The sequence below is a fragment of the Dasypus novemcinctus genome, chromosome 15 (genome assembly GCF_030445035.2).
Source record: "Dasypus novemcinctus isolate mDasNov1 chromosome 15, mDasNov1.1.hap2, whole genome shotgun sequence".
Lineage (NCBI taxonomy): Eukaryota > Metazoa > Chordata > Mammalia > Cingulata > Dasypodidae > Dasypus > Dasypus novemcinctus.
This window is the reverse complement of record NC_080687.1, coordinates 6,361,495-6,381,060: the sequence shown is the minus strand read 5'-3', so window position 1 is coordinate 6,381,060 and position 19,566 is coordinate 6,361,495. Positions and strand designations below refer to the sequence as shown.

Here is a 19,566-nt window from a genome sequence, read left to right as displayed (position 1 = left end):
GAACATGGCTTTGTACTATATAATTATTTTACTTGCTTTACATGTGCCATGATAACTAGTATTGATTAACAACACACATTTATGCAAATGCTCGATTGGCCTAACGTGAAATTAAAAATGCAGAAATCGTCGTGAGCATCAGGCGGCCACCCTTCCATCAGCAGCCTAGGGAATGCTGCAAACCATGGTGCTGAAGAGCCTACTAAGCGCTGGCACTGGAGCGACAGGGAGCTGCAGCTGCCCTACTAGCACGCCTGTCTAAAGGCGACTGAGACCGAGGGCCCCCCATGCACACTGCGGAGGCCACGTCTGAGTGCTCCCTGCCAGCCGTATCCTTGCTGCGATGTTTCCAAGCCAACCCCAGAAGGTAAAACTGTCCAACAGCTCTCCAGGAGTAAACTGGTATCTAACACCTTCACCGCTGGTCTGCTCAGAAGAGCCACTGCCAGAAAACCAGACATGAGCACTCTTCTTTGGGTAACGCTTGCCAGAACCTTCCTTCTGTCTGCCCCTGGCCCACCTGGCGGAGCTGTCCCTGCCCTCTGGCTCTGCTCGCCTCTGCAGGTAGGTGCTAGCCCAGCGTGCCCAGTGCCTGGGCGACGGCTCTGAATCTACAACCTGAGACCAGCTCCATCTCTGCGTCTGAGCTGCATGGTGGAGTCACGGTTTTTCTGCTGCACATGATGACTCGCCATCACGGTGGGCGAGAGTCTAACTAACCGTTCAAGGTCTGGGGCGTGGTCAGGCCCCTGGAGCCAAAGGCCTCCCTTCTGCCTGCTCCCGGCTGCCTGCGCAGTGGGAGCCCAGGGTCTCAGTGGGGGAGCCCTCAGGGAAGGGAGAGACCCCTTGCGTCTAAGCTGGCAGCCCCTCCCCTGCCCACCTGCTCTGCCTGCTCCTTTGATCACCCAGGGGTCCACGCCTTTGGCCTCTGCTCCACCCAAAGCTCCATGGTTTCCTCCCGCTGCTACCTCCTGAGAATGTCAGTTCACACACCTCTGGCCAAACGCCTTTCTCACATCCTAATATTTTTGGAGACAAAGCCATGAGAATGATTCCAATTATAACAACCTCCTGCCCCTCTAACCGCCTTTATGCAGGCTGGGCCTTCTCAACAGCACCGTGCCATGGGCACCGCTGCAGCACCCCAAGCTGGTGTAGAAACGCCCGCCGGGGTACGTACGTCTGGACCCCACCAGGGGCTCGAGCAGAGATGGGGCGTGGGAGTTACCAAAGAAAGCGTCCTGACTTTTATGGCTGACACCAGAGAACTGTGTACCTCTAATGATTTCATAATATTGTGCTGGCTCGTCCCGTGTCTGAAAGGCACTTTTTTAAAAAGAATAGACTTAGATGGAGAAGTCTGTGCTTGGTTGAGGCATCTCAGATTTACCACCCACTCGCCTGAGCCTTGCAACCCAGTCCCCGAAGCCACACACATCGTCCCATGAACAGAACTGCAGAGATGAGGGCTGTCCCTGCAATTGTGGTTAGAAAATATGTGATAGACTTGTTACTCTCAGTTTACAACGTGACCTTTCATTAAAACTTTAGAGATGAAATCCTAAGGAATCTATGGAAAAAGCCACTGGAACTAACAAGTGAGTTTAGAAAGACTGGACAAATATACAACAAAATTATTGTGATCTATAGTAATGAACAATTGGAAATTGAAATGATTAAAAAAGTGCCATTTATAATACCACCACAAAATGTGACATTCTTAGGTGATTATGAGTATATATTATATCCATATGCTGAAAGCCACTGTCGGAGGAAAAAAATCAAAGGAGAACTAAATCAATACACATATAATGTGTTTTTGTCAAAAGACTCCGTATCATTAAGATGTCAGTATTCTCTGAATTGTCCTATAGCTCAAACACAATCCCAATCAAAACTCTGGGAGGATTTTTCTCAATAGCTATTGACAAGCTGAATCTAAAGTTTAAGGCGAAGGAACTAGCATACACAAAACAATCCTGACAAAGAAGGACAAAGTTGGAGGATTCACATAATTTGATTTCAAGACTTAAATAAAGCTAAAGGAATTAAGATGCAGTAATACTGATGAAAGAATAAATACACAGATAAATGGAACAGAGTTTAGAAATAGACTCATCCATAACTGGTTGATTGATTTATGATAAAGATGCAAAGGCAATTACTTCTCAACATGGTGACAAAACAATTGGACATTCTTATGCAAAACAGAATCTCAACTGACTCCCTGCATCTTACATAAAAATTAACTCAAAATGGATCATGGACCTAAATGTAAAACATGAAACTATGAAATGCTGTGATGGTGAATTTCATGTGTCAACTTGGCTAGGTTATGGTATTCAGATGTATTGGTCAAGTACTGGCCTGTTTGTTACTCTGAGGGTATTTTGAGGGTGGAATCTGCATCTACAATCAGTTAACTTCATCTACGATCAACAATGGAGACTGCCCTCAGTAATGTGGGGAGGGGCCTACGCTACAAACTTCGGTCTTGCCAGCTCCTATAGTCACGTGAGCCAATTCCTCATAATAAATCATATATATATACACACACACACGTATATATACATATATATGTCCTGTTGGTTCTGAATCCTGACTAATATAGAAACCAGAAAATACAGGAGAAAGTATTTGTGACCTTATATTAGACAAAGATTCCTTAGATATGATATGAAAAGCATGAAAGAAAAAATTGATACATTGTACTTGAGTGAAATTAGGGACTTTTGTTCTGTGAAAGACACTGTTAAGCAACTGAAAAGACAGTATACACACTGGCTGAAAAGGAGACCCCACTAGACACCCATTAGAATGGCTAACAACACCATACCACTAAACAAAACTGACAAGACAAGTGCTGACAAAGACGTGGAGCAGTGTTGGTGGAATACCAAACAGTATTGCTGCTCTGGAGAACAGTTTGGTGGTTTTGGATACCCTTAGAATACACTGATCCTAAGACCCCACAATCCTGTTCCTAGAGTTTTACTCAAAAGAAATGAAAACTTAGTCTCTCACAAAAACTTGAATATGAATGTTTATAGTGGCATTATAAGCACCTAAACTGGAAACAACCCAAATGTTTTTCAACTGGTGAATGTGTCCATATGATGGAGTACAACTCAGCGATGAAAAGGAATGAACTACGGGGACACACACCCACGTGGGTGAATATGAGGGGCACTAAACTAAGTGAAAAGTCCAACTCAAAGACTGCAGACAGTTTGATTTCCTTTATGGGACATTCTGTAAAGGAGGAAACCACAGGTATGGCACACAGGTCAGTGGTGGCCAGGGGCTGGGGGCTGTGTGGGGGGTGGTTACATGACAGTATGCATTTGTTAAAACCTGAAGAACCGTACACTGAAAATAGTGGACTTCGCTTTACATATATTACCCCTCAATTTAAATAAAAAGAGATAAAAACGGTCAATGTGCATAAAAGATAATGTAATATAATGCAATTGAAAAGTAAAAATCAGTGAAAATACTCTTGGTTAAAACCAAGGGGGAAAACGTGGTAGTGGTTGAAGAATTACCGGTGGAATCAGTGTTGTGGAGGAGGGATCTGCTTTGCTTGGGGCGTTCCTCTGATTTACCAAAGAGAAAACACTGGCTGCTCAAATTCATTCCTTTAAAGAGTCACCACACGATCCATCCGCCCAGAAATTCTCACAAATGGCATTTTGTGCCTGTTTTCTAACCCAAACCACCTGTTTCTACCCATGTAAGTAAACCCGTAGAACAGTTTTCCTTGAAACATTCAGAGATCATTTTTTTAAAGCAAATATATTTTCACTTCCTATAGGAACTGTAATGTGACTGGCTTAGGAGCACAAGAATGTACATGCGCCTGGAAACTTGGCAAGCCTGAGATAGTTTCCATCCTGTTCTAACAGCAAGAAAAATTTTGCTCATCACTACTGTCCCCTTACACTGCCACCTAATTTCTTTTCGGAGTCACATGTAGAACATACTAAAAGAAACACTGGATGGATTATAAGTTACAAGTACTTGGACTTAAGGCAGTTCTGCCCAGAACAAGCTGTGTGGCTTTGGAGAGAGAACTCACCTCTGTGAAACCAATATTTACCTCCAGTTCTGACCTCTCTCTAGAGCTCTTACCTAGAAAACTTCAGATTGCCACTGAACACTGCCCATCACCTCCTGCGCAGCTCTGAGTTGTTCAGGGATGGAGATTACACTGGCATTTTTAAAGGTTACCCAAATCAGAATCGTTCCTTATTTGTTCATGCAGTCATGCGTCATTTCTTCAATTAGATTTCTTCAGCCAGACTATGAATCTTTGAGGGGAGGGAACTGCTTTGTATCTCTAGAGCATCTATCATATAGCAAGAGCTGAGCTATATTCCAGTTTACTGATATATTCATTTGGCTTTGCAAAAACTGCAGCTACGTTTGACATACTCATGGAATTTTTCAGGGACTTTCCCAACCATGTCTGCTGGCTGCCCTTGTCACCAGTCACTCTCCATGTCATTGTTCTACTTTCTTCATAGCATTTAGTATTCTCTGGAATAATCTCTCTCTCTCTTTCTTCTGTCTCTGTCTTTTGCCTAATCTGTAGCCCCAGGCCCTCGACAAATTAAGCTCCATGAGATAGGGTCTGACCGTGTGTGTTCACCGACCATGCAGCTTAGAATGTGGCCCAAGGCTGGGCACGCACACGGCCGGCACTCAAGAAACGCCGACTTGTTGAACTAGCCCCTCAGTGCGGTGATGCCTACAGGGTAATCGACAACGGAAGGAAATGAAAACCCTTCCCATGAGTTACCTGTAAAGAGGTTCTACAAGGTCCTTTTCAAGAAAATCATGGTCGTTCTTGACAGCCACAATGTTGATGGGAAATTGTGAATCTGAAAGAGAGAGAGACAAGGATTTCTGTACCTTTGTTGCACACGAACAGGCACCAATGCATCCCGGCCACCGAGCTTCTGGACTAGCCATTCATCCCCCCAGCAGTTATTCCCTATGGATGGGGGCACTGGTCACCAATAGGGAAGAGAGTGGACAGTCTTATTTTATTACGATAAGTGTTTTTAAGAGTACAAAAGAAGGGTGAAATAGGAGAATCGCCAACTGTTTGACCTTGCAGAGGTGTGTACTACGTGTCTTGAGGTTTGGTAGCTCCTCCTTATCACAATTCCTGATGCGGACACGGAGAACAGCTCTTACACTCTCACCATCCGCCAAAAGTGGAGGTCACTGACTTCTATCCCGATGAGTCCATTAATATTTACTGTGGCAGGTATTTTCTTTCCTTCAAAAAGGAAATTTCCAAAAATACCCCAATCTCAATGGCCTCAAATATTTACTTTAGCTGTAAAGTCTTCAGTTCCTCTGGAGTATCAGCCAAGTTCTCAAAAAATAGATTCTGTCTCAAGAGAGGAAGAAATTCCACCACCACCACTTCTCTCATCAGTCTACTGAGGCCAGCTTTGGAGGACCAGAACCGGGCGTCGATTTCAGGCATCTCATTCGCGGAGGTAAAATCCCGGAGACCACTGGCATAGCGGCCAGGATGGAGTCTGGGACACCACCGGTCCTGGCCATCATCCTGCCATCCCTTTCCCACTCGCATTTTACATCCTGCCCTGCCTACACTTTGCCCATCGTGATCAATCGAAGGGAATCTACGTCTCAGTGTTGGATAGAAACAGAAACAATGCCTTTTGGTAAGTGTGGATCCCAGCTGGAGCGAGAAGAGAACTGTCTCCTGCTGCTGGAGGCGGTGGCTGGACCCCGGCCCTCATCCTGCTGACCCTGGTGGCACCCATGGGCCAGTCACTTAACCCCTTCGGCTCCCGTTTCCTCATCTGTCCAATGTGGGTGGTGAGTAACACCCACCCCGCAGTCTGGCTGTGAGGACGAAATGAGCGCAGACGCGACGCGCTTTGAACAGCACCTGCACCGAGCACTAAAGAGGAATTTGCTCTTACTGCTATCGCATTAGACAATCTGAAAGGCACATTTTGCTTACGAGATATCTTAATCGCTTACAGTCTTCTCATTTCGATCTCATGGTTTACAAAGCGCGTGCACAAGACAGCAGAACACACACTGCACTAAGGGTCAAAAGACAGGGGTTTTTATTCTGCCTTATAAGCCTGGAAAAGTTACTTCCCCTTCTGGGCTTGTCCTGGGGGGGGGGTTGCTTAGACCAGAACGAATAGCCCCTCCTAGCCTAAGGGTTTATGATTCTGTGCAAACATTTACCTGAGACTCTAGATTGCAAGGCACATTCCCAGACATGCTTTCCTTGACCCTCACAAAATCTAGGTGAGAGAAGTAGAGTACGTGTTTTTGTTTTTACTACAAAACCCGGGTTTCTGGGTGAATAAAGGTTAATTTTGCTGATTCCTTCCACCCTACATAAACTCCACACTCAGGAGGAAAAGCTGACACTGCCCAGCGTGCTCACTCCTGCAGGCCCACTGCCCTCCTGTCTCCACCTGCCTGCACCTGCCTGCACCTGTCCCCACCTGCCTGCAGCCTGCTTTGTGTCCCGACCATCACCTCTGTGGACTGCATCAAAGGGCCTCTGCCCTGGGAGCGTGTGGGCAGTGGGGAGCCCTGGCTGGAGATGGGGGGAGCAGGGCATTGGCCCCAGTTCTCTCCGAGGAGGCTGGGTCCTGCCCTTGCAGGCCTGCTCTGGGGGTGCCCTCTGCCCCTGGGGCCCCCCTCCTCCTATCGCCCCGCTGGAGGCTGTGTCCTCCACTGGCGGATCTACTCTTAGGGACCCCCAGCCACCCCCACTGGGCCCAAGCAACGCCAGGTCCGCTGAGAAGAGCCCCGGTCCCTGCGCGGTCCCTTGTGGTCCCTCTGTCCTGAGGGCACCTCGGGGATGAGCACTTTTGCAAGTAAATCCTCCTCAGATGATCTTAATCTGAGTGTGTCATCAGTTTCCTGCTGGCATCCTAGTTCATAACAAAAAAGAGTATCCAAGAAGCAGGTAAAAGCTTTGGCTATAATTTTAAATATTAGTGTTTAAGATACAGGTAAGTTTATTAACTATCAAGTTGAAAAAAAATCATTGAAAGGAAGTATAAGTCTAGCCATAAAGGCATCTCACCTGTAACACAGAAAAACAATATCTGACCCATAGTATTTCTTCACATTTTAAAAACAAAATCAACAGAACTACAGGGAAGTCTCAAGACAATTGCTCTCCTGCTTTCTCTGAAATGTATCAGAAAGCAGTCATAGTAAATCAACTCCTTGGACTTTCGGGCCAACTAAGAGGACCGAAGGAAATAAGCAAGGGAAAAGAAAGAGGAAGACAGAGCAGAAAAGATGCCGACGGCGAACGTTGGGTTCCGTGGTAAAGAGACTCAGTGGAGTCGGCCGGGAGAGCAATGCCCACCAATGCACTGACCTCAGGGTCAGGCCAGGCACGGCAAAGGCCAAGGAAAAAGAGCAAAGGAAAATGGCTGCGGAAAGACCCAGAGCCGCCGCCGCCACCACCACCACCACCACCGCCACCAGGACACGGGGCCGCGCGGAGGTCCCTGGACGGGGGCAGGGGACGGGTGCACATACCCTCGTAGAGCTGAGCGTACTGCGGGAACCCGGCAGCCCGGAGCCAGCCACAGGCTTCCTTCGCCTCGATTTCTGAAAAGACAAGAAAGGGGAACACGTGAGTCCCACCGCCCACACTTGAGGTGCCCAGCCAGAGTCGGGGCGCACGGGCAGGCGCCGCAGAGCTGCTCGCTGGGGCGTCTGCTGGGCTTATCTTCCACCTTGATCCTCGGCCTGTGGGTAACGACAGAACCACAGACCAGAGAACACCGGGGCTGAGTCAGGCAGGGAAGAGGGCTTTATTTCCACGCCAGAAGCAGGGCAACGATTCCTCATAAGCCTTTTTTGTGAGAGGGAGCTTTTTGAACTTTTTTAAAGATAGGGAAAGAGAAGGATGAAAATATTTATTCAACATTCTGTTTTGTTTTTTTTACACTTGGGAGAATGAAAGGATAAAATGAGGTAGTCCAAATTCCAAATGGGTTACAACAAGATGCTCGTGGCTTAAGTACTTTATAATTATCTCAAGATGCCCGTGCAGAATGCAGGAGCGGAGCCGATTGTCCGGAATCGAGACTCGAGCTCGACGGGGCAGCCAGAGCCTCTGGTGGCCAAACCCAGAGGCTCACGTGTCCTCCGGGCGCCCCTTTCCGGGGCGGCCAAGCAGCAGCCCCCCACCTGGAGGAGCGCGCAGTGGGGGGAGGACTCCCGCATGGGAACCAGGCCGCATTTGACCTTGTGGGCTGGACCGCTTCCCAGCCACAACTCCCTGAGACAACCGGGAAGGCGAGGGAAAGGAGCACACCTGTCCAAACGCGCTTCCCCGGACAGGATGAGCCGCCTCTCCTGGCAGGTCTCCACCAAGGCCGCCTGCTCTCCCGCCGGGAGGACCGCGCAGGCCGCTGCACTTCCAGTCACCCAATGGCCACTTCCCTCCAGGGCCAGGAGCCAGGGAAGACGGTGCACTCTGGGGACACAGCCAGGCCTGGGACCTGCAGCGCCCACCCAGGCCCAGGGAAGGGCGGGCGTCTATGGCACTGACCCCAGCCCCACCGGATCTGGGCCGACGTTTTTGGGTAAATTCAGGAACACGGAGTCTGTGTTGGTCCCTGGCACCCCAAACCCACCGACACCCTAGGCACTGACAACTCTCAATCTCAAGTTTTGTCTCTGACACTCGGATTTTCACAGCATCGTTCCCTGGGCAGACCTACTATGTACTCATGCCGGACACGGCCAGCACAGACCTACTATGTACTCACGCCGGACACGGCTGCGCAGACCTACTATGTACTCACGCTGGACACGGCCAGGGCAGACCTACTATGTACTCATGCCGGACACGGCCAGGGCAGACCTACTATGTTCTCATGCCGGACACGCGCCCGGATTTCAGAGGCCCTCGAGACACCAGGCTGGAAAGCAGAGCTGGGGAGAGCATTGCTCCTGGGAGGGGAGGTTCTGAGAGCCCAGCGGCGCAGCCGGCGCGCGTCTCATCCGGCCTTCCCATCAAAGGTGCGGGCGGCTGTTCCTGCCCTGCTGGGAAGTCCTGCTGAGGGGCTATGCAGTCCTACAGGGAGGCGTCCACTCTGATAGCCACAGGCGTATTCCAAGGGGGGAGGGAATGCACGTTCTGCTGGTGACGCGGAGAAACGGCGCCCTGCTCCTGAGTCACGTTCGCTCCGGCCTTCTAAACTCTCAAGCCGCGGACTGGCTTGCCGCTTAGGGGGATACTGTGGGTAATAATGAGGAAACATCAAATTTCTAGACGTGCCGTAACTTAATAACGGGTCATGCCGTCTTAGAGAGAAGCGCAGATTCTGGCTTTTCAATGACACAACATTTGAATGACACAGTGCCCTGCCTTTTTTCTGTTTCATTATTCCTTCTGCTCATGTTGAAATGTAGTATTACACAAGAGAGTTCCGGAGCAGTGGGTCATGAGGAGCCACTGGAAGGGTCCAGAAGGCAGGAGCCAACCCAGGGAAGGATGAGGACAGGCAGACGTGGCCCGCCAGGGCTCTTGCTGGAAAAGCTCTTTTTACACCTGAAAATTGTGGCTGGGCACGGGGACAGGATTCAGGCCAGCTGGAGAGTTTTAAAAGAAGCCATTTTTAAAATTTTAAAATTTTATTCCTATTTAAAATTTTTATTCCTCTTTTTTATTCTTTTGGCTCTCTGACCATACCTACATTAAACTCTGTGATAGTGGCCCACAGTTCTAAGATGATCTATACTCTCTTTTCCCAAGTTTCAATTTTTTACTTTGCTTTCCATTAATATAATGTATATTGACCTAAGTTTTAAGAAAATTCTCAGAAAACCGTATTTTATTTTTTCGTAAGAGCAGTACATGTAATGACCTGAAATCCTATCGCCGACACATGCACGAATAGTCAAACCAAAACCAGAACCCAGCTAAGGACAAACACTCAGCTAAGCTGATTTTATTTTTATGGGTAGGCATTTAGCGTTTCGGTCTCTCAGAGTCAAGTAACAACAAAAGGCAATGAGTAAATAATAATAAATCCAGCCTGACTGAACGGCTCCTCACCACCACTCCCCATACCCACCTTGCCACCCTAGCTCTGAAATGCCCCCCAAACCCTCCCCTCCTCTGGCACGACCCCTACTCCAGCTGCAGGTGAGCCCCTTACAGCTCAATGCCAGGGCTGGACAAGGGCTTGTTCACCAGCTACTGACAAAACAAACTAGCAAAATGATCCGGCATAATTATCCACTGCCAAATTTGACTTTACCCATCAAGTTGATTTAAAAAATAAAATAAAACAAAACTTTGCAAATTCTACTGATTCACCACAGCCCCCACTAGCACCCAAGAGCCAAATGCTAATTTCCCCCATGGCAGACCACTCTGGCCAAAGCCTAAATGGCTGGAGAATTAAAAGGGAATTGCCACTGCCACTGTCACCACTTCACCAAGATCTGCACAATGAGATTTAAAGGACATTTGAGAGGAAAGCGGACTTGGCTCAACAGATAGGGCATCCACCTACCACATGGGAGGTCCAGGGTTCAAACCCAGGGCCCTCCTGACCCATGTGGTGAGCTGGCTCACGCGCAGCGCTGATGCACGCAAGGAGTGCCGTGCCACGCAGGGGTGTCCCCCGCGTAGGGGAGCCCCACATGCAAGGAGTGCGCCCCATAAGGAGAGCTGCCCAGCGCGAAAGAAAATGCAGCCCGCCCAGGAGTGGCGCTGCACGCGCGGCGAGCTGACGTAGCAAGATGATGCAACAACAACAAAAAAAGAGACAGATTCCTGATGCCGCTGACAAGAATACAAGCGGACACAGAAGAACACACAGCGAATGGACACAGAGAGCAGACGATTAGGGGGAAAGGGAGAGAAATAAATTTTAGAAAACTTAAAAAAAATGACATTTGAGGAGAACAGAGTGACAATGTTGTTTTTATCATGTTCTTGTCAACCAGCATATGACGCCAACGCTTTAACAGTTATCAAAATGACATTTTGGCAGTTTTGCTTGTCTCCGTGATGCAGCAGGTGGAGTTCTCTGGAAAATCCTGCTGAGGGTGGAGCCAGAGAATGCCCTGGGACAGAGCAGCCCACCGAGCCTGGCGGCTGCTTCTCCGGTGCCTTGCTGGGGACTGCCGACTCCACCTGGCGGGTATCGTGACAGTTTCTGTAGTTACCCTAGGTGGTGGCCACTTCTGGTTTACTCTAGAGTAGGGATCCTCTTTTGCTGCCTAACACCCTTCTCCACCGCTTCCAATGACAGAACGTCTCTGTGGGGAGCCCCTCCAGATGCCCCCCTGCCCCCACTGCACACCCCCAGGATGGCATGCCCTCCACAGCACCCCATAGCCTGCAGTCTGTGGAGGCCTGAGCTCTGGGACCTAAGTCAGGAGTTGTTTGGGGACTAAAATCATCTGGCTGCAAAGAAGAAAACGTATGCTAGCTTTTTCATTGGCTGCTTCACCTGCACAAAAACCAAGTGAACTTTTGCACTTGTGATAGACTAAAGCGGATCCCCACAAAGGCACGCTCAAGTCTTTACCCTGGTCCCGTGGGTGGGAACTCAGATGTGAACAGGGTCTTTTCCGAGATTGTTTGGATGAGGCCACACTGAATGCGGGTGGCCTTAATCCAGTATGGCCGGCGTCCTCCGAGCAGAGGAAAGTCGGATCTGGAGAAAAACCCAGGCGAGGAGGAAGAGACACACGGCTGCGTGACGGCGGCGGAGACTGGCGGACGGCGGGCCACTGCCTCAACGCCACGACGTGGATGCGAAGGCGTGACTCGGCTGGCCCCTGGATTTCGGCCCGCTCGCCTCCAAAACCGAGAGCGGATCGCGTCCCGCTGTGGAAGCCGAGCAGCCTGCAAGAGGCGTGCTGGCAGCCCTGGCGGAGTGAGACCCTGTCCACGCTGACCGCGGCTGGTTTGTTGCTCTGCACGTTCTCTTACCACATCTTCGAGCTTCCGCTTCGGCCATGCCTCGCGCTTGGCCCCACGCTCCTGTCCTACACTCCGCGAACAAGAGGGTGCCCTGGACCCAGAGAGTGCGGCAGCAGAAGGGGCCTGACGCAGGGCCATGGGAAGTAAATCAATGCTGCTGACGCTGCCCTGTAAAAGCATTATCGTGCTTCTTGATGATACACACGCAGTGTATTAAAAAAATACAAAAAAATCGCAGGGAGAGGAAAAAAGTCCACCCTTGTCCTATTATTAAGACACATCTTGACACAGATTATCGTTATCGGTCAGAGGAGGAACCATCCTGGGCAAATCTGCAGCCCAGGTTTGAAGGCCTCTTCTCGGGTTACACATTCACTATATTTTCAAACTGGTGCTTCTAGAACACTTGGGAACAGTCTGTTCTCTTATCTAAGCATTTTAAGTACATTTTGGTTTACATTATTCTCAACATAGCATACTTTTCCCATGGCTAACTCAGAAGTATACTATTCTTTCTAAATTCCCCCAAGTTCAGATTAGGGCCAAATTAAATTTTATCATCATCAGAAAATTAGCTGCCTGGAAGGAGTCTGGCCTAACCTGGAAAGTTTATGAGTCATTGCACACGGGCATATGCATTTATGCTGTTCTTACAAATCTCCTCGAGTTCCTGGGGACAAACCGGCTCCAATTTAAGCTGCTCTTCTTTCTTAAATGTCCATTAAAGGTACTCAAGAAAAGTGGGGAAAAAACTAGCAAAACCCAGCATGAACCTTCCCATAATTTAGAAAAGCAGGCTCGGGGACAGTGCTCTGTTTGCATTTAAACTGGCTAACTTGGTGGGCACTGTGTGTCTGAAAAATTACTGATGCTAACATAGGACGATGACTCAAATCCCAAAGACGTCTGTGTGGATCCAATTATCGCTATTAAAGTATATCAAAGGTATTAAACTTTCAACGGGCTCAGGGTTGTTGGATTAGGAGAAAGCACACGGCTTCGTCAATGTACTGTTAAGGCAAATGACTCCTTTGTCTTCAGATAGGATTTGTGAGGTCCCTGTTTACTGGGCCAGCTTTGTTAACATCCGTGCCAGGAGACTTGCCCCGTCTAAGTATGGCTCCGAACTATGCAATCATTTACACGACCTGGAACCATATGTCCCCTCCGTGATCCTTCCATCCAGGAGGGCTCTCGAACCCTGACCACAGGTGCAGGACAGCCCATCAGTCTAAAGGAGTGACAGACTTTAATTCAGAGCCCAGGGCATAGGCCAGGATATACCTTGTTGCACTCACTGAGTTCTAGAAAAAGTTTATTGCAACATGCAAAAGGCCTGAATCAGTCTCAAATGTATAACAAAAAAATATATTTCTTACACATGTAACATTTCTTTTCAATGATATTCTAAAACTAATAGAAGTTAAAATACAGGTTATTTAGAATACATTTAAGATTATCCGTCACTGAAAATAAAAAATGAACCTACTGGTAAAACACCCTTTTTATCTCCCAGGAACTCTGGTCAACTTTTTCCTTGCTGTGTAACAAAACGTCTGTTAGCTGACGTGGAAGACTAGAAGGAAGAAATCCAAAGACACACACATGCCTGTGATACCCAATCGCATTCAGTTAAGGCTGCCATTTGTGGCTGGGTTTTTCTATACTTCTTTCCTGAAAGCAAGAGTCACAGACATACTGAGGCATAAACTACATCACAAATTCTTAAGGCTAGCTTTATTTCCCAGGCCTTGGTAGATCTTCTGCAAGCTAGATTCATAGCAAATCCAGTCACTTAAAAAATAATTCCTATTAGGGAAAAAAAAAAAAGGGATCAAGCAAATTTTGTACTTAAGTAGGCCCACACTTAATCATTCAAATGTGGTTTTCATCACTTTTATTTTCAGCCTGGTTACAGAACTATATATATTACATATTTTTGCCTCATATATTCCTAATGATTCATTGTCCTTTCTTTGACCAATGAAATGTGTGCAGAAGTAATGGATGCTAGTATCAAGAAAAGCAATTCTGGGAAGTGGACTTGGCCCAGTAGTTAGGGCATCCGTCTACCACATGGGAGGTCCGCGGTTCAAAACCTGGGCCTCCCTGACCCGTGTGGAGCTGGCCCATGCGCACTGCTGATGTGTGCAAGGAGTGACGTTCCACGTAGGGGTGTCCCCCACGTAGGGGAGCCCCACACACAAGGAGTGTGCCCCATAAGGAGAGCCGCCCAGCGTGAAATAAAGTGCAGCCTGCCCAGGAATGGCACTGCCCACAGGGAGAGCTGACACAAGATGATGCAACAAAAAGAAACGCAGATTCCCATGCCGCTGACAACAACAGAAGCAGACAAAGAAGAACACGCAAATAGACACAGAGAACAGACAACCGGGGCAGGGGAGGGGAGAAGGGGAGAGAAATAAATAAATAAATAAATCTTAAAAAAAAAAAAGGCAATTCAAGAGCCACACGCCATCTCTGGTTGTGGTTTCATTACTAAAATCCTCTTCAATGTGTGGATTATTTGCAGGATTTTTAATCCACTTTCCATTTTGTGAGACTTAGCTCTTATCTATTTCTTACGCTGCAAACAAAGAGCCATCAGCTGGTTCTGCCAGTTTTCTTGCTCTTTGCCCTTCACCACGAGGCTAGCCTGTCCCAGAGGGAAGCAAGTCCTGCAAGCATGCATCCTGGAATGACAACACATGGAATCAGCAGGTGGCATGTAACATGAGCAAGAAATAAACTGTTGCATGTTGGGGGACAACGTGTTACAGCAGCACAGCCTAGCATGAGCTAACAGCGTTGCCAGCTATCCAATCTACAGATGAAGCACCTGAGAAGCACTGCGGATTTTTATTTCAACTTCAGATTGCTGCTGGGTCTACAAGAGTATGTCACAGAAATGAACATAGGTGGTCTCAGCAGTCATTTCTGCATGGAATTCTGCTTCTCTGCCTACAGTGTGTGGCCTCTATGAATTCAAGATGTGTAAACATCCCTCTCGTGCTCATCTCGCGTGCACACACACACACACACACACACACACAGTTTCCCTCTTTATCATACACACAAACCACAAAAAATCAAAAGCTGAGTTGCAACTGAACAAGAAAACTTCTGGAATACCCTGTTGTGTCTCCGTGCCCATATTCCTAGCAGTATTAGAAGGGGGTAGGGAGGGGAGAATTACAATCCACCTCAAAGAAAAATAAATCGGGAAATATATGTTCTACCAGCCAAATAGTTTCTAACCAGATTGCTTTGACTCAAATTTTCCATGAGGCAGAGTAGTTCTTTATTCTCCGCTCTCTTTCGGCACAGACTGTTCCCACCAGGCACTTGTGGGGTTTTGCGGGAAGGCTGGGTGCGTCCACAGGCGCAGGGACCTTCCCGGCTTTTTGAAGTTGTGGAACCGCTGGCTACCGCTAAATCCCACGAGGGCTTCTCGGAGATGGAGTCAGTTACAATTGAAACGCTAGGTAGGGAAGCAGAGGGCTGACACAGACCAGGAGAAAGGAGCTCCTAATGGCAAGCGGGACAGAGCGCCTCCAGGCTGACCACCAAGTCGACAGCGTCTCCGTAACCGTTTCCTGGGACAAGGGTATGAGATTCTGCAGACGGCCTCTTTCGCCAGCTTGCTTACCCTTGGAAAGGTGGAAAAGAGTCCACGGCTTGATGTGGGGCTCTCAGGAGAAGCAGCTCCAACTTCCACCAGCTTAACCAAACCAACCACCAGCATCACAAGGGCCCTGGCCTGTTCACCCTCTGCCACGCCCTGGGAAGAGCAACTGCTTTCGTCGTGTCCCCCCGCTCTAGAAAGTCACTCTCATGGCTTATGGCAGGTACTTTTCCATTGCTTTGTTGAGACTGTTTTCTTTTTGAAAGTGTTAAAATAATTACGCATATTTTTGGGGAATCAACCCCCTTCTATGCCTGTTTTCAGATGTATCTGAATGTCTGTGCCTGTAAAAGGTTACCTGGTATTTGATTTGCTTAGCCAGCTTGCTTATACTAAAAACTTCCATGACATCATGTATCATGCAAGCAGTGAGGAGGACCAACTCTGTCAGGATAAAGTCACTCCCAGAATCCTGTGGCCCCTTTTTGAGTCTTTTACTTCCTGTAGGGCTGGCATGGCAAGATACAACTTGGCCAAGGCTTCTACACCCCAGCCAAGACTCCACGCATTTCACTTCTCAGCAACTGTAATGCCAGGATTGGTCAAATCTAGTTTTGCTGAATGGAATCTACGGGAAAGCTGTACACAGCTCAAGTGTAATTTCATTATCTGACTAGTAGCAACACCTCGCAAGGGTGTGCTTCTTCCTTGGTCCTGGTCCAGACTGCACATAAACGATGGCTTGGGGGATTTTTCCACGCGTCTTTGCCAGTTGTTTTGGATGCTTTCTACATGTCTGCTGGATGTAGGCAGGGGTACTGGCCCTGTGTATGATTTTCTGAGCATAGATTCCTCATCCCAGAAAAGAAAGGTCCAATTCAAGAAATTAGCTTTTATTAGTTTCTCAGCTGCCAATTCAGTTTCCTCTATGTTCTTCAAGGCCATACAGACTCCTGAACTTAGGGGTTTGCTCTCTAAGTATTGAGATTTTTTTTTGGCAATGCTTGAATAGACACTTTGCCTTACAGATAGACTGTACTTTATAGAAAGACATTTACAAAGAGCGTAGATCATTGACAGCTTTACCTAATCTGGGGTGAGAGAGATTAGACTCTCAACTGGAGAGGCATGCAGGAACGCCCCTTTTGCCACCACACGCAGGGACGCATTAATGACCTATGACATGGTCGATGACAGCCAATTGAGGCATCCCATAGACATGCCACAAATGCAATCAGTTTTTTTTTTAGTTACATAATTGATAAAAATGTTTTAAAAGTTTAAAACTCATATTCAATGTTTTAACTCTGGAATACTTCAATTTGTACAGAAGGTCTTAGTTCTCTAGGGCTGCTATGACAAATAGCACACAATAGGGTGGCTCACGCATGGGAATTTATTGTCTCCCAGTTTTGGAGGCTGGAAGTTCAAAACGAAGGTCTCGCCAGCCCATGCTTTCTCCTCAGATGGCGGCCTCCTGCTGCTGGCTTGCCGCCATCTTGCTCGCCTCCCTGCCTTCATCCCTCGGCTTCTCCTCTGCTGCTCCTCCTGCTCAGTTGCCTGTGTCTGTCTGGATTTCCTCACCTTACAAGGACATCAGCCACATGGATTCAAGCCCACCCTGATTCAATTTGGCCTCATCTATTAATATATAGGGTCTTTGACGATCCTGTTCACAAGTGAGTCCACATTTTAACCAATAATATCATCCTCAAAGGTTCTATTTACAAATGGGTTCACACCCACAGGAGTGGGGACTAAGATTCGAACATGCTCTTTTGTGGGGGACATGATTCAATCCCTAACAAAACTTAAGGTTTTAAAGAATTCTTTGGGTCTTCATAATGATCATCACAAATTCTTAAATTGAATCTCTTCAATTTATAAGTTATTTAAGAGCAAACTGGGAAATGGTAGGAGTATGTGTCATGTAAAACACACAACTATTTCCCAATGGAGGTCGAGGTAGAGGCCTTATGCTACACGAGTGCAATTTAATCACCTGGCTTCCTGGAAGGATAAAACAATTTTTACTAGTATAATCAGTATGATGGTCTTGGCTATTATGCTTGCCTGACTACTACTCAGGTAGAAAAGGATTATTTCACCTAAGAACAGACTTGAATAACAGATATATATAAAGAAAAACTTAAAATTCCCCTTTAAGTAGAACTTTATAGAAGAGTAGCAACATCTAAATCGAAGATTAGAAACACATGCATACATATTCAAACCAAGGCTAAGGTGTACTAATAAAAGTGAAGAACACAAAAGAGCATAGCAATTTTTGCTAACACACCAGCAAACTGATGATACCAGTTATACAACGACTCTGATGTCTGGTGACCGCACAGGCTGGCAAATCTGTGGGAACCAACCCAAGGGTAAACTGAATGTCAGTTTCAGCAGCATTCAAGCATGGAGTGAGACAAGGGAGAGAACTGTCAAAGACGTCACACTTATTTACCTTCAGAACTTGGAAAAATAACTTGATTTTTCTGTTAATCAATAAAGAGATAAAGCAAAAAAGCAAAAGGAAGTAAAAGAGAAATCGTCATAATTCTACCATCTGGAGATGGATTACCATTTTGTCGGCATATCCTCTTTCATTATGAAGATGTGATGTGCATCTCTGGTGAGTATACCATCTACCTTACTTAATCTTTAAATGAAACTGTATTCCTATTGGCTATTCTCATTAGTAATCTGTTTTTTCACTTGACATTGCATTTTGAACATTAGATGTCCTTTTCAAACCTCACTCTGGATGGCTGAATAACATTTCCTACTGACAGTACTTTAAAGAGCATTTCCTTTTTTATCAATTCAGGCTTTCACAATCATGGGGTAAAACATAATAAATCTAGTTCTCTGGAGGCTTTCATTCTAAATAAAGAGTTTCACCAGAACAGGCATCCTGGTGAATGTATTTCAGGAAGTACTTCTGGGTTGACATTTATCATGTTATTTTACATTCTGGACTAAGACACATCTCATATGGTTTTGATTTATATTCTCACTAGACTTCAGAAAGGAAATTCCAAGTGGAAGTTTATTCAGACAGCAGAACTATGTTTAAATGATGCTATAGGGATGTCTTAAACTAGCACAAGCCAGGAAGTTCAAAGCAAAGGTACATCCTGGCCCATGTTCTCACCTCTTCCTTTTTTGGCCACTGTAGGTATTTGGAAGGTGGAAATTTTATGTGGCAGCTGTTCCACTCATCTTTGACCTCCTGCATATTTGTTTAGACAATTTCAAAGATGCATCTCACTGTATGAAGACGTATTTTCTAAAAGGCGCTGCTGAAGTTTCAAGGTTACTCTTTTTTTTAAAAAACAAATAAACTAGACCAAAAACCTCCTTATCTTGCTTTAATGACTAGATGAATATTCGGATTCTTCAACTCCCAAAATGTTTTAAATAATCGAAAGCAAAACATGACCCAAAATGCTCACACTAGCAAATTCACCAGCAGTGCAACTCTTTAGGACAAGATGTATTTTGGGGTAGAGTTAATGCCATTATTTAAAAGGGAGTTTACAATGAGGATATATTCTAATTTCATTTTGCTCTTCACTAGTTGCATACCTATTGCGTAAAGGTTGCGTTTCTTCTTGTTGAATACATAGCCTTAGCTTTAAAAAACCTCTGTTTAAGCTTTTTAAGCAGACCCCATCAATTTGGATTAGAAAGTATTATTTTGAGGGCATATGCAGACTAACTGGATACAAGAGAGGTATCACAGCACAAAGTGGTTAAAAAGCAAAGGCTGAACCCAAATCCTGGGCCCACCTCTCACTACCCTCGTAACCTTGGGTAGGTTAACTTCAGCACGCTGCTTCAGTTTGCTCAGCTGTAAAATGGGAGCAAACGACAGTATCTACTGCCGAGGCCTCCTGGTAAGTATTAAATGAGTTACTGCACACAAAGGGAGTAGGTGATGTACTAGTACCCA

At 46.7% G+C, this 19,566-nt stretch overlaps 1 protein-coding gene across 4 annotated transcripts in view; it reads right to left on the bottom strand.

Annotated features, from left to right (window-relative positions):
• Positions 1-19,566, bottom strand: part of STARD13 (StAR related lipid transfer domain containing 13) — a 205,160-nt gene that overhangs the window by 44,505 nt on the left and 141,089 nt on the right. For all 4 annotated transcript variants that reach the window (XM_058276966.1, XM_004449661.4, XM_071208161.1 and 1 more), the window contains exons 2-3: positions 7,567-7,638; positions 4,802-4,883 (exon numbers count right to left, since the gene is read on the bottom strand). In XM_058276966.1, the coding sequence (XP_058132949.1) occupies positions 4,802-4,883; positions 7,567-7,638 (154 nt within the window). The remainder of the gene's footprint in view (positions 1-4,801; positions 4,884-7,566; positions 7,639-19,566) is intronic.